General features: G+C 40.7%; 1 protein-coding gene across 1 annotated transcript; it reads right to left on the reverse strand.

The window, feature by feature from the left end:
• Positions 1-238: 238 nt before the first annotated feature.
• On the reverse strand, positions 239-14,419 carry ARRDC3 (arrestin domain containing 3). Its single transcript, XM_005505006.4, has 8 exons — positions 13,934-14,419; positions 10,657-10,738; positions 7,957-8,104; positions 6,592-6,694; positions 5,937-6,193; positions 5,356-5,518; positions 4,414-4,568; positions 239-3,028 (listed from the first exon to the last, which is right to left on the reverse strand). The coding sequence occupies exons 1-8, from the start codon at positions 14,211-14,213 to the stop codon at positions 2,972-2,974; spliced, it is 1,245 nt and encodes a 414-aa protein (XP_005505063.1). The 5' UTR covers positions 14,214-14,419; the 3' UTR covers positions 239-2,971.
• Positions 14,420-14,793: the final 374 nt, after the last annotated feature.

Here is a 14,793-nt window from a genome sequence, read left to right on the forward strand (position 1 = left end):
CCCCTTCTCCAGTTCGCTCAAAGCCCAACCCAAAAATGCCAACTCAATAGCGTGTTGTCCCATTCCCATTCCCCCGGCTGTACCTCATGGAAAGGATCAAGCACCTGGAGTGATGGTCACCACAGCTGCAGGGACACACACACATTGTGGTTATTTTTTTTTTATACAGACATACTTTGGAAATAAAATATTTAAGCCATGTATAAAAAGTTATGACATAATGAAAACATTTAAAAGCTTTTTTTTAAAAAAAAAGTTTATTTTCCACAAGGAAGAGCAATAGGAAAAATTAAATTGTTTTCCACATATTGTTTTCTTGAAACAGAGTCTACAAGGACATATTCAGCACCAAAACTAAAAAAAAAAAAAGAAAAAAAAAAGAAAAAAAAGTACAAACAGCCATAGAATATAATCTATAAAGCAAACATTTAATATTGCACTTTGTTTCTCTAACGTTTGGATTTTACTTACTTTTCCCTAATTCAGATCAGAATTCTATATCAAATACTGGGCTACAACCATGAACCTCATGTCTTATAATGCTGAGAATTGACCAATACTTGTGGAAGAGTAATGCCTCTGAATAACTAACAATGTAACTCAAAGTCGGTATTTGATAAAGTTATAGAATTTCTCAGCCTAATCACAAAGGCTGTGATGCCTTGTCCATTACTATGATATTGGTCAATCCTACTTCATATGCAATTCCCCATTATATTGTGATAAGTACTTTAATGCTATGTATATCAGCAATTGTTCCCTAGTCTGTTAAGTAACAAAAAAAAGGAAAAAAAAAGTAAAACCACCAAATGCCCTTTTATGCCAACGATCCCATCAGCTTTTAGAATTGTCTGGTTGGAGAGGGTAGAGGGAAGGGACATTCACAAAACTGGCCTAGTAGCGTAAGACATCACCCAATTTCCTTCTCATCTGATATTCTTGCCCAAAGCCCAAGCCTTTTTAACTGAATCACTTAAAACGCGACTCATTTTATCACCCTGTTGTCATTTTTGAAACATGAATTATCGTTCATGTTCTCATAAAGGGCACTTATGGAAAAGCCTATTTTGTTGCATTTATGAAGCCTTAAAAACATGGCAGAGGTTTATTTTTTTTCTTTTTAAGAACAAGCACCAGGCAGAATCACCAGCCGCCTCTATCCCCACTCCCTTCTGAGCTATTTTATTGCACGAAGAGATAAATATGTGATTAATTGCATCTTGGTTTAAGCAGTCAACACCAGAAGCATATCCCTTTGTCAGCGGTCTGTGTTACGCAATTTCTGAAAGGAAAAGTTGACTTCTGTTGTAAATCTCTAGCATGTAAGTGCTGGCATTTGTGTTAGCACATCTAAACCACTCCATTGCGCTCTTCTTCCTCGTGGCACACTCAAGGACGAGTGCTCTATCCATATATAACACATATATTTTCTTGCATTCTCAATATATGGTGAGATTCACTGTCCTGCTTGTTTCAATGCTCTTGAGAGTACCACAGAAGACACAATCATTGAAGCAACTCCAGCTAGTATTGACATATAGCTGGTAACACTGATCTTGCTCAGTTTAGTTATACTTCTAGTCTTACCTATTTTTACAGTATCATAAACCCTGAAGATAATACAAAGTGCACAAACTGAGCTCTTGGCATAGTCCAAGCTTTTCCTGCAGATTGAAGTATACTTTCTACTAGAGACTCATTACATATAGAATTTTTGGTGATTAGGTAACTACATATAAAAATAAATGTGCTTTCCCTTCCCATCCCTAGTACTTGAGATATCCATCTGCCTATGAATGCTGGACAGCATATGACTTTTTCCTTTAAAAAATTATTTTGAGGGTGAGCTGGTGTCTGCTGGTGCTGCTTTCATTTGTGCCTTTTTATCTTTTTTTAAAGCTTCACAACTTGAACATTTTTTTAATAATGTATAAAGAGAAATGGGAATGAAGGTGGGTTTTGTAACTTTTGTGTATGTCCCTAGTCCAGATCCCCCTCTCAAGAACAAAAAACAAAACACAAACACAAAACAAAAAAGAAGTAACTCAACAGTGCAACATAAAACAAATAGCATTCCAACAGTTTGGCAAGTGATGAGTTCACCTGAGATTAAGTGATTTTTAGGCAGTCTGTAACAAAATGCTGCGTTGCGATAATAGTAGAAAGGCAACAAATTCTTAAAAGAAATCAAGAAGGTATACAATCTTGATGAAGTCTATTTAGTTTCTTTCTATTAACTCACCACCCCCCACCCTATCCCCATATCTGTTGCTTATCTACTACAGTAGGCTGAAAAACATACAGCAAGAAGGATTGGCTTGAAGGCATTTGATGTTTGTAAATAAATCCACAATAGGATCCAAGCTGGAGAGGTGATACATGATCAGCCTACTAGGACAAATCTGAGCATGTGCATATGCAGGTAAAGTCCAGGCTACATTAAATTAAAAAAAAAAAAAAAAAAGTCAGTGCATTTGTCAAAGTCTGTTGCTGTTGTTTTTTTCTTGTCAAAGCTTTCTTTTGCTCCTTATTGTGCGGACCACAAACAAATAAGGGGTGGGGGGTAACAACAGTCCGGCATAAATGAGAAAAAGCTGTAGTGACACTGAACCGCACAACGTAAGCAATGAGCATGTGCAAATTTCCAAATCATAAGAGGAAGTCATCCCTCTCTTACAATGTGGTTTGAGTGTTTTGACACACGACTGTACGTTAGTAAGGCTGCTCCTAGTATGTGCCAGTATTTAAGGGGAGGAAAAACAAAAAAAGAGCTCAGGTCTTCAAGCATGTGGAGCAGTCCTACAACGTTACTGTAGGCTTCAAAGAATGATCACAGGTTGTTTTCGTGTATTCACCATACAGGCAAGAGCAAAACCACCTCCTCCAAAAGTGTGTCTCCACCATGACGCCTTGACCTTCAACACGGCAGGTACGATTCAAAACCCTAGTCAGCTTGTTATGGATTTTTTTTTCAACGAGATGGGCAAGATGGTCTGTCATCTGTGGGCTGATCTGGGTTTGGATCAATCTATTCAAAAGAGGAGGAAAAAAATTAAACAAAAATACAAGCAAAAAAACTCACACGAAGGCATTTTTAGAGTCAATTGCCACAAGTAAATCAGTCCAAACAAAACCTCACCAACATTTACAAGTTTAACACAATCATAACGATACATGGCATTCCCCACCAAAAGGTTATTCAAATAACTGAAAAACCTTTGAATTAAAGATTAGCAACTAAGTACAGTGGAAAATTTTAAACTGCAGTCTGATGGTAACTGAAGCACAAAAAACTGAAAAAGAACTTCAGTAACACATCTTCACAATTTACTGTACACTAAAAATACAGCTTCATCACTAAAAACATGAAACTTAAAATATTTAATTCATTTGAGAAAAAATTTTGCTCCAAAAGCCACAAAATTATCAGTAAAAAGTCATTCTATTTTTAATTTACAAATAATTAGTCTTTAAACAACCCATAAAATATCTTAGAAGTTGATGTGTTCCACACATTTCCTCCCTTCCTTTCTACAAAAGAAAGAAGGGGAACAACCTTTTAACACTGGTCTCCAACTCTGGACAGTGAAACCAGTTTAAGTGTACAATATATAGTTTTGTCAAAATTTTCAATTAATTTTATACAATCATGTTTTGAGAAAAAAAAGGCTTATTTTTACATCTTTAATGAAATGGAGTTGTATTCCAGGGTTAAACTACAGAAGGGTCCTCAAAAAGCATCCGGCACACAAAACTATGCCGATCTCTACCAACTCAATAGCAGATTAGTGTTTCAACAGGAAAAAAAAAAGTGGATTTAATCTGGCAAGATTTAGCCAAAGGACACTATTTCACATTTGTCCTATATCACTGCTTTTTCCTGAAAAAAAGCTTAAATTATATCCTAGTTATTGAGTGGCTTGCAGAGAACTGAAAATGCAGCCAGAAATGCTGGAGAACTGTGTATTTACAGAAACCTAAGTCAGGGAAAATACCTTTGTAACTTTTCTACCTGGAACTTCTGCAGGCACTGCATACACAGAACCAAAACCACACAGAGTAGTCTCAGAAAGAAGCAGAGCTGCAAAGCATTAGCATGTTGTGTATCTATAGATCCAAAATGTTGGTGTTAACCGAAGAAATGTAATATATATTCAATTCAAAGTTTTAGTGAAGTTGCAAAGTGGGCACACAAGTTTGGAAATTTCTACAAAGCATTAGAACTGTGAAGAAGCCTGGAAACTCTTGATGCAATTCACCTGCAGTTTGCTAAACCACAGTCACCTTTAAGCCCTGGTCACCATTTTCATGATTTCTACTTATTTTAGGAAGGAGAAACAACTTCCTACATTTACTCCACAGTACAGAATCCAGAAAAACAGCTAATTAACCATCATATTCTGAGGTACCTACTTCTGAATAGAGGGGTGGAGGCAGAAAACGGAACTCCTGGATGTATGCAAACAATGGTCCTGGAAGCGCTCTCTCAAAGTCATCACAAGCACCCATGGGTGCAAGGCTGGACTGTCTCTGTTCCTCTGTGACCACTTCTGCATAGCTGGGAGGTGCTGCAGGGAAAAGGCACAGTTTGGACAAGTTGCCAGCATATGTAACACAAAAAACGTTAAACTGTCATTGTCATAAAATGCATTAGCAGGTAGGTAAATTACTTGGGTGATTTTTTAACAGTAGCTGAACATGAAAAGGAGGGTAGGCTGTTTTATTTTAAGGTTATGTTCAAATCCAAGAGGTGGCCACTGATTATTGTGGCTTAATTACGCCCCTTAAACTTTAAAGCCTACTCAGAATAATGAAATTTCTGTACAGGTGGGAATGATAAAACACTGCATTCCTCTGGACTCCAGAAATCTGAGTTTGGGATTTGTACATAAAGAAGGGATGTTTATCAGATGTGTCAAAACAGAAGGAGACGGTTTCTCCTTTGTCAAGATAAGTTTCCCATTGAAATGAATTACATTATCTTCTCACAAAGCTTTGGCTAAGGTGGGCAAAGGACAAACTATTCTGACAGGTTACAACACCTTGTAACCAAGGATGCAAGTGGGATACTGAAGGCAGAATTAATTCTGCAGAGCTACAATGGTACACTGTGCTTTCACTCCTGCCACCTTCTAAGCAGCTGTATTTCACTGCTTCACCTTCAGAAGGGCAGGGAGGGAACTCTGTTCTTCTACAGAGGACAAACAGGTGGCAAAAAAAACATCCACAAGGCATTTCCTGCGGGCTTTATGACAAAGGATGTAATTTGGGTCTGTCTGCACAACAGTCATGAATAAACCAGCCAAAAGTCAAAACAGACAAGCAAATTCACCGGGATTTTTATTGTTAAGTTACCTTCTGGTCTTTCAGGCAGTGTCAGACCAAGCCAATTCAAGTTCATGCTACACTGGCTGCTGACACTTGATGTTCTGCTACCAAATGGGTGTAGAGGAATGGTACCAATGACCAGTGGTAAGTTAAGGAATAAATCCATGGCGCCTGGAATATCAACGTATACCTAAAGAACAAGAGAGATGTATGATTAAAATATAGGTTCATATGAACACTTCATAATTATACGACTAAGTTCTCCATCCATGCAATTTTCCCCAATGAACTGAAGCATCTTATTTTAGGGCCAATGACCCTATAGAGACAAAAAGCTCCTCCAGTCAAAAGCACCTCAAGGTTCTTAACATGAGACCTCACATGGAAGTGTCACCTACTCGTAACACATTTGCTTTGCTGGCACACCACAACTCTTTTAAGAATATGTGTGATTTAAACAACTCATTTACAGACCTCCTGTCAGGACAAGAACACCAGGCAGGCTATGTATTTATTTTGTAACTAGTTAGCATAGAGTGCTTCATTAGCGCTTTGCAAGGCATGACAGAAACTGCTCGTGTGCAAGAGAAACAGACCATACAACATACCATCAGTGAGTACTCCACACGGATTATACTACAGTCAAGGATGGAAGGGGAAACGGGTGGAATTTTCAACTGTTTGCCATTCCAGGTTTCTGTTTTGCCAGATGACAAGGATTCCCCACGCAGGCTGGCCACAAGCTGCTTGACTTCCTTCATTTTCCCTTTGGCATAAAATGCCTGCGTTTGGTAAATGGCTGCCTTTGGCACCACCACACGGGAAGAGCAGTTCTCAATCTCAGCAAAGATCTGAATTGATTCACCTGAAACAAAACAGAATTTTATGTTCTCATTGTATTTACAAGGCAGCTTAAACAAATTGCCACATTCTGCATATTGTTGTAACGCACTGCATGCTGCTAGCAATGTTCTACCTTCAAAAACATCCACTGATGCTAATAGGAACAGGATCACCATGAGCAAATCTAACAGAGAAATGCACAGGTGTAATAGAAGCAAATGTGCTTCAACAATCTGAAGATTCAGCCAGAATTAGTTAAAAAAATTAGTCATAGTTAGGAAAATATCAAGAATATTGCTGAAAGCAGACTGACAGGGTAAGAATAGTTTAAATATTTCATTTATATAAAAGCAGTTAAGTACAAACTGTTGTTTTAAAAGGGAAGGAAAAACACTTCCTATAATTACTTCTGTTACGTACCTGGGGTGTAGCCCTTCCTTTCAATTTTGGCACTTAAGGATATTGGGCCTGAGGTACAAAACCAACAACAGAGAGTCTTTTCTTTTGTGCCTGCTTGGGGTGACTGCAAGAAAATAACAACATTGTCCATTTAATTAGAGTTTAATCAATCTCTTAATCTATTTTAATCAACACAAAAATCACTTCCACAATGTGCTCATTGTTATGTATTTTGATAAACATAGCTAGTTTTATTTATACTAAAAAAACTCGAGCAATTTAAATGGCACTATGCAGACATAAGGTTTATTCTTATTACATTACTCAGTAACGCCGCTTTTTCTGCTACACTTCATACTACAGTCACACTTAAGTTTTTATATATAAATACTGTATAATTTAAGAAAAGGCTTTATAGCTTACATATCCCAACATATTGTTGGCAAAGCTTTTCATTCAGCAGTAAGCTAGAACATCTTTCCAGTACACTGTATTTCAGAAACAATAACCAAGCCAAAGTATTGTAACCTTGACTCCTGCTATTTCCTGTTTCAGAATGATCCCATGTCATCTATATTAAACAGACATTGTTATTTTGCACAGTATCAGGATTTCGGACTTGAACCAAACCCCATTAAAGTCAAATGGTAGTCCTTTGATTTTAATGGAATTTGTGCAAGGCTAATGTCCCATTGCAAGTCTGATTTTTTCATCCATACACACAAGAAACCTATTTCAATGGACTTCTGAGAGTTTTTTTTCCCCCTCCATAGATTAGAATTTGAGGAAGAGGAGACAAAAAAAAAAATTTCATGCCAGATTGAAATCAAATCCTCATTGAAATCAGTTGTGATACTGAAATTTTAATGAAATAACATTTCAGAAAATACTGAAATTATTTTAATGAAATAACATTTCAGAAAAAGGTTATGCAGAATTGTGATAATTTCTCCCCATTGCTAGAAAATGATCCACATGGATGTTATCAGTTATGCACGCCAGTACATTTTTAACTTTGCATTTTTAAGTTAGCAGTCTCTCCCTACAATATTCTTTCAAGTTTCACTGTTCCTTTTAAAGATTATTAAAAATCAAACAGGAACAGCTCTCAATTTTCCTTCTTAACGACATCTTACAATTTACTATTATCAATTTACATTGACAAAGCCATTTTACATATATTAAAAGTGAAGTAACTTTAAACACAGAAAAACATAGCTTTCAAAATACCAGTAGTTACAGCATTGCTGAACTGATGTAATGCTTACAAGATCAGCTGTAACTAAACTAGCAAATAAATATTAAGTAAAATTAGAGGTGGATATTGTTTCAATTATACTTATTTTTATGCCAGAAACAAAGATCAGTAATTCTGTCAATTCTTACCAGTAATGAAGGAGTGTTGATATCTATATGTTCAAAGACTGTAAATTCCTTCTTTAATTTTACTGGTAGAAACCAAGGCCTATGCAATTCGGCTTTCACCCAATAGCGCACACTGCCATGTCTGCCTTCGAATGAGGTAGCAAGTGGTCTGTGCAGGACACAAAGGTCAAAATTGAGTAAAGTCCTTCTGTCTAATAATGATACAACTGGTCAGGTCAAGTATTAGTATGCAGAACTGCATTTTTTAATGCACTGTAGTATTTAATGCAGCATAACTTATTTGCAAAGTTTCCGTATCTCAGAAAAAAAAAAAAAAATCAAGATTAAAGATGGGAGAAAAAAATCATCTCCAATTCATCCTACTATGGTTTTGCGTAGATTTTAAGAATCAAATAAAGAATTGTACTAGAAAATGCCAGGAGAGTACAAAGTTCCCTTAAACTTCCGAGGCCACTTTCATGCCTAGAATAAAGCATAGCCTTTTAAAGCCAAATTAAGACTACCAACTTAAAATTAGCATTAGTCTCAACCAACAATGGTTTTGGATATTGTATTTTGTAAATCATTGTCTATTTTTCACTTGGCTGGTATCTCAGTATCAGGTTAATTTTAGCTGTAATTCAGGCCTTTTATAGCTTGTTTTGCCTTAAGCAGAGTAAATAATTTAATTTAGAGTTCCGAAGAGAGACTATTTTGAGTACCTTCTAATTTTCCTCTACCCTGACAAGACCAGCTTAAATAATTTAAATTGTAAAGGGATGTACCTATGTAAGTATATATATATCCCTATGTACATATCATCAAGACTATTCTGTTCTTAACTCTGACAGACAAAATAATTTTCAGGAGCTGGAGGAAAAACAAGGTGGAAAGGATCTCCAGACCCTTCAGCATCATCTTTTTTTTTTCCTGTAACATCATAAAATGGAAGACAAAAGATCTTTATATCCCACTTATCTCCAAATAACAGCAGTTTTCCATAACTTATTTCCCCTTATTTTTATGCAGGTAATATTTTCTGTTATACCATGTTTTGGATATACCATACTATATAAATTAAAATTATTTGCAAAGTTTCCTCATCTTCCATAAGGAATAATAATAGCCACCCTAGTACGTTACTAGACTGATTTATTCAGTTACAGGTTTGACTTTGGTTATTTGCACATCTGAAATGTCTACTGCCCTAATAATCCAAATGAAACAATTTTCTAATCAATCTTCAATGTTTCAACCTGTCCTCTATTCTTTCAAGCAAAGCCCAGTAAGGACAGCGTGTGTCTTCCCTCCTCCTGCTGCTGCTCTGTAGTCAAAGCAAATATTGGACATAGATCATATGGACACAAAATTACAAATAAGCAGGCAGTGTCAAAGGCAGGCTTTTAATACCAGCCTTTTTTTTTTTTTTTTTTCAGTAATATCAATAGCTGGTTACACGGTTACTCCTCTAGGCCACTTCAAAATAACCTGTGTTTTGACCAATGCTTTGTGCTATTTTGCTGGCTATCTGCTTCAGTACAACCTAAGTGTTTCATGTTCATTTATGAAGTTTAGGGTTTTCTTCATATTTAAATGCCCCTTCCAACTCAAAGGGAAGATCACTTATTAGCCTTATTTCTTTCTATGGTTGAGATTTTTCACAGAATGCTAAATTGTCTTTAAAAATCTCCATGTATACACGTCTTCTCCACTGTTCTAGTAAGATCTACTGTGACGTCCTGTGCTGTTCACTTTGAAACCAATCTGTAAAACTGTTCATTATCTGCAGGTTCTGCTAATACCAGCACCTCTAATAAACAGATGGTTTATTAGCTTCAGTGAGATACTGAGCTATTTCACATAACACAGCCCATTTTGCCAACCTTAATGGCTCTGCTGCTTGCCTTTTATAGCAAAACACTCCTTTTCCATCTATGTCGAGAGTCCCTCTGTTCCTGTGTATTTAACTTTCTTGCAGTATTTTTATCTAATTTCCACATTGATAACTCCTCTGTGTATAAATCTTCCATTCACAATGTTGCAGATCACACATTTCAGAGTTGGAAGGGCAGGAGAACAACCTTAACACTTCTGCTCTCATTCTTGCTTCACCTTTGCTGAGACAAATGGGATAAATTACAGGAATTTTTCTTGCTTCATTCACTCATCTTTCCACTTACTGCCATTTGGGCTTTCGCATAAAAACCAGCCTGGGTACATCCTACTTTAAAGAGAAAAACCTCCCATTTTTGCTCAAATATAGTTAAAGTTGCCATATCTGTTCCAGACTGAGCCCAAACAATTCAGCTGTGATCTTATGTTTCATTCTGCTGGTCTGCTTGGCTCCAGCAAGCTGCTGCATGGGTTAGAAGGTATCTCAGCCACTCTGCAGGACTCCAGTGACAGTTCAAATTCTGCCCCCAACCACCCCACCACACACACTTCTTGGGAAGGGGTAAAATATTGCAAGACCTAGTAAGTCAGAAAGACTAGGTCAATGGAGAAGTGAGCAACTGGGCAGCAACAAGCTCCCGTTTTGTGGAAATACAAAAAAAAAATTCAGTTTGAAAGCAACCTCTTCAGTTTAATGAGATTATACTCTCCACCGCATGTCAGAGCACAATTCCTACTACCATTGAAAAGGTTTCCCCTCCACCCACAGCAGGAGTTTAGCTCAGGAGGGTGGGCAGCAAGGCCCAAGGACTGCGTGTGGGCACTTACGTCTGTGGAAGCTCGAAGCTGAATGCATATTCATGCCTTCCTGAATGGATGGTGTGAAGGCCTTCTTCTGAATTGTCATCATCTAGGAGGGAAAGACAAAAAGAAAAAAAAAACACACGCTACTCCACCTGAGCACATTTTTATATGTTGTACAGGTTTCTCTTCCAGAACCAGAGGGATTTACACACTTGTTACAGCACTTAAGAACATGGTGTCACAGAAACAAGGGTCTCTGGTCCCTTCACACTAACTGCTCAATGCAGAGACAAACCTCACCTACCAAAGGGTAAGGAAGATTGCAGATTCACCTGACAGAGCTGCAGAGGTTAATTAGCTTTAATTGATAATCCCACCTCTGAACACGGCCACAGTTCTAACTGCTGCCATTTCAATGCCTGCCAGCAAGGTCTGTAATGGAAATCATGCTTTCCACTTTGATTCAAGAGTTGAAATGGAGATGGCTCTTTAACAGCATTAAGTGATCTGCACCAACTCTGCTGTGTAAGATTAAATTTAGTAATTTGGCTTCCTTTTATCTCCTGCCTGGCAACGGTGTCCAGAAATTAATCACAAAAAAAATAAATGGGAAGAACAATAAAGGGTGTACAAGCACCACCTGGAAAGTACCAGACAAATTCAGGAGCACGGAATATGGTAAACTGTCCAATTAGAATTGTCTAGAGCTAAACTTTATTTTTTGGTACATTAACTTCATCTTGCTTGGACGGCAAGATGCAGATATTTGCTGGTTCCACTGAGAAAACTGACCTTTGTTTATGGTCCGATTTCTTGTGTTGCTTTAAATGCTGTAACAAATTTGTGGTTTGCTCCAGCACAATTACCATAAAACCAGAAAAGCGCTGACTCCATAAAATAGAAAATTAAGAGGAAATAAATAACCGAGCATTCCGCGCATAAAAAGGGCTGGAGTAATAAACGGGGATATAGGGAGACAATGCGAAAGGTAACTGCTTATATTTAATTGGTTGAAGCATTAATGCGGGCACACAGGAGGATGTAAGTTCACACTGTCCTAAGGAAATGCCGAAAATAAATAAATAAAAAAAGAACATTAAACAAACAAAAAGGAAGAGCCCCCAGCAGCAAGCTGCGGACACAAATGCTCCTTCATCAGCGCGCAGCACCACGAAATGAATGTCAGGGAAAATGCGCCGAAAAAGGGCCAGAGGGTGGGTGTTTTTTAAATTAATTTTTATTTTAATGGCGGGGGCGGTGGGGGGAGCGTTGCGTTTCGGCTCCCAGCACGGCGATCCGCTCCTCACAGACAAGTTCCCCGTCCCTCCTCCCTCCCTTCCTCCCCCTTTCTGCCAGCTCAGCAAGTCCCGCCGAGCGGGGCGGCCGAGCTGTGGTAAACAAGTGCTGAGCTGTCAATCAGGGGCCAGGCTGGAGCAGGAACCGACCGGCCTAAACCGGCGCCAGCGGATCCCCAGCCAGCCGGCTCATATACATACGGTATACGTTACACCCGCCGCATTCGCTCAGCAGCTCCGCCGAGCGAGGGGAGGCGGGGCGGCGCTCGCCTTCCGCTCTCCGAGACCCCCTCGCAATAGGGTGGACGGTACCCGGGAGGGCGATGCGGACGTGACGGGCCCTCAGTAAGGGGGTTCCCGCCGTTCCTCAGGGGAGCGACCCCTTCCCCGCCTCGGGGGTCCGGGGAACCTGCTCCCTCAGCCCCCCGCCAATCAGCGGCTGGCATCGCCTTAGCAACAGGGCAACAAACCCCCAGCCAGCCAATCGGGGGGAGGTGGGGGCGTGGCCTTGGGCCGCCAGCTCGGGGAGGGGGGTGAAGGAGCCCCCGGGGCGGTCATTGAAACTCGGCCGCGGTTCGAGGGGCAGCGCCCCTTCCGCTGCTCCCCACATCCACCGCTCCACTGACACGCGTGGCCGTGTCCTCCCCGCCACGGGGCGGGGGGGGGGGAGTCGGCTGTGTCTGCACGTTGTCATCCGAGCTGTGTGAAGTTTCGCTGGGGCGAGAGATTTCTGAGGCGGCAGCGGCCTAAAGGTGGGGGGTGTTGAGCTATAGGTCACCTCAGGTATTAATTAAATACAAATAAAATAAAAAAAAGAAGCAAAAGAGAGCTCCGCTGCGTTAATTTTAGAAATGCTTGGTAATGAGTTCGGTGCCGCCTGCAGCCAGAGTTAAAAACAATTATTCTTTTTACAAAGGAATATCCCTTCAGCGTATTTAAAAATTAAAAAAAAGCAAGCAGTAAAATAAATAAATAAATTACATAACCGGTTTTTAACACTTTATATTTTTCCTGTGCTAGGGGAATTAAGTCATCGCCACCACCTGACGCGTGCGGCCAATCTGCGCGAGGCAGGAGCGCCCCCCCCCCCACCCCAGCCCCCCCCCCCCCCGCCCCGACCGGTCCCAAACAGGATTGAACCGCTTCGAACAAAGGCTGCAAACTTCGGAAAAAAACAACCCCCCGGCCCTGCCGCTCGCACCCCGCCGCACAGGGGGGGTCGCCAGGGTGTGGGGGGGTACACCCTGCAGTATGGGACCCCCTCCCAAAATGTGGGGTGCGGGGCAGGAGGTTTTGCCTCCCCAGTTTTGGAAGGGATGCTCCCATTACCCTCCCCCCCCACACTCCCCGCCTTGCACCCCATGGTGGGTTTTTAAACGCGTTTTTACATCGAGGTGTCCCCCTCTCTCTCCTCCACCCCGAAGGGAGAGGGAAATAGAAACGATTTACCGGGAGGACGTTAAATTAAAAAAATATGAATTAAAAAAATATTACACGTGGGGTGGCGATAGCATATGTCAAACTAAGCCACGGGAGATTTTTATCTGGCAATAAAGAGCCACCCTTAAAAAAAAATATATATATAGATATATATATAATAATCATCACATTTTCGGGTCAAAAAGCAGAACGCCCATGTGTCAAAAAGTCTGGTTTTAATGCTTTCATTGTATTTACAGGATTTGATAGGATGCTGCCAGTAAAGTCATTCACTGCCTATCTGGCTTGGTTTTTTTTTTTCCTCACGGAGGCAAAAAGGCTGCTAATATTTTTTTTAAAGAAGAAAAAAAGGACATTTTATAAAATAAGGTATTAATCAATGGCTGTGTTGAAGGGCAGGTAGTTCAACTCCTGCCCGGAGCGCTTTGCAGATGCATCTTCTGCAGCTTTCACATCAGAGTCCACCACCCCGGTGCAAAACCCGTGGAAAAAAAAAATGGGGGTGATAAAGGGAGATGCTTTTGCCTAAAATAAAACAGAATTGCATGATGAAAAATAAGCTTTACCTCTCTCGTGGCCGATCAGGACGTCCTTATGGTTGAAATACTCCACTTCTTCCGTGTAGTTCTGTGTGTAGGCAGTGTTGGATCCAGCATTTCTCGACTCAGTCCAGCGCACTTTGGCGTGTCCCCTCGCGTGGATTTTGAGCGATTTCACTCTGATTTCCCCGGTCACTTCTAAACTGACCCTTCCTGAGACCGTGTCCCCGCTGGAGTAGACGGGGACATTGCTGTCATTCAGACAGTCAAAGCTTATTGTCAAACTCTTCACCTTCCCCAGCACCATTTTTTAATAGCAAAGCGTAGAAAAATATATTGTAAGAAAAAAAAAGAAAAAAAAAATAAAACAACCAAACAAAATCCCCTTAAGGAAAGGGCGACGGTGGCAACGCTGCCCCTACAGCCGGCTCATGGGGACGGCGGGGAAGCCCCGGCCGAAGCCCCGGCGCGGAGGCCGCTGCTCCGCCGCTGCGCTCTCCCCACAAAGGCGCTGCCGGCCCCGCTGCCGCCGCCCCTTATAACCCGAGTGACAAACAAGCAACACCGCGCATGCGCCGCCCCTCCCACCGCCACGCCCACAGCCCCGCCCCGCACTCGGGGCTGCGCTTTGGGGACGGGTTTTTGGGGTGTCGCGACGCTGTTTGGGAGACCACTTGCCACACATCGCCCCACACACTCTCTGTTGTGGGTGCTCTTTTCCGCTGTTTTTTTTTTTTTTATTTCCCTAGTTTCCTGGTGCCATTTCTTGGGTAGACTTGGTTATTTATTAGAAGGGGGTGGTCAGTAGGTCAGAGAGGTTCTCCTGCCCCTCTGCTCTGCCCTGGGGAGATCACACCTGGAATATTGTGTCCAGCTGTGGCCCCTCA

Source organism: Columba livia, chromosome Z, assembly GCF_036013475.1.
Source record: "Columba livia isolate bColLiv1 breed racing homer chromosome Z, bColLiv1.pat.W.v2, whole genome shotgun sequence".
Lineage (NCBI taxonomy): Eukaryota > Metazoa > Chordata > Aves > Columbiformes > Columbidae > Columba > Columba livia.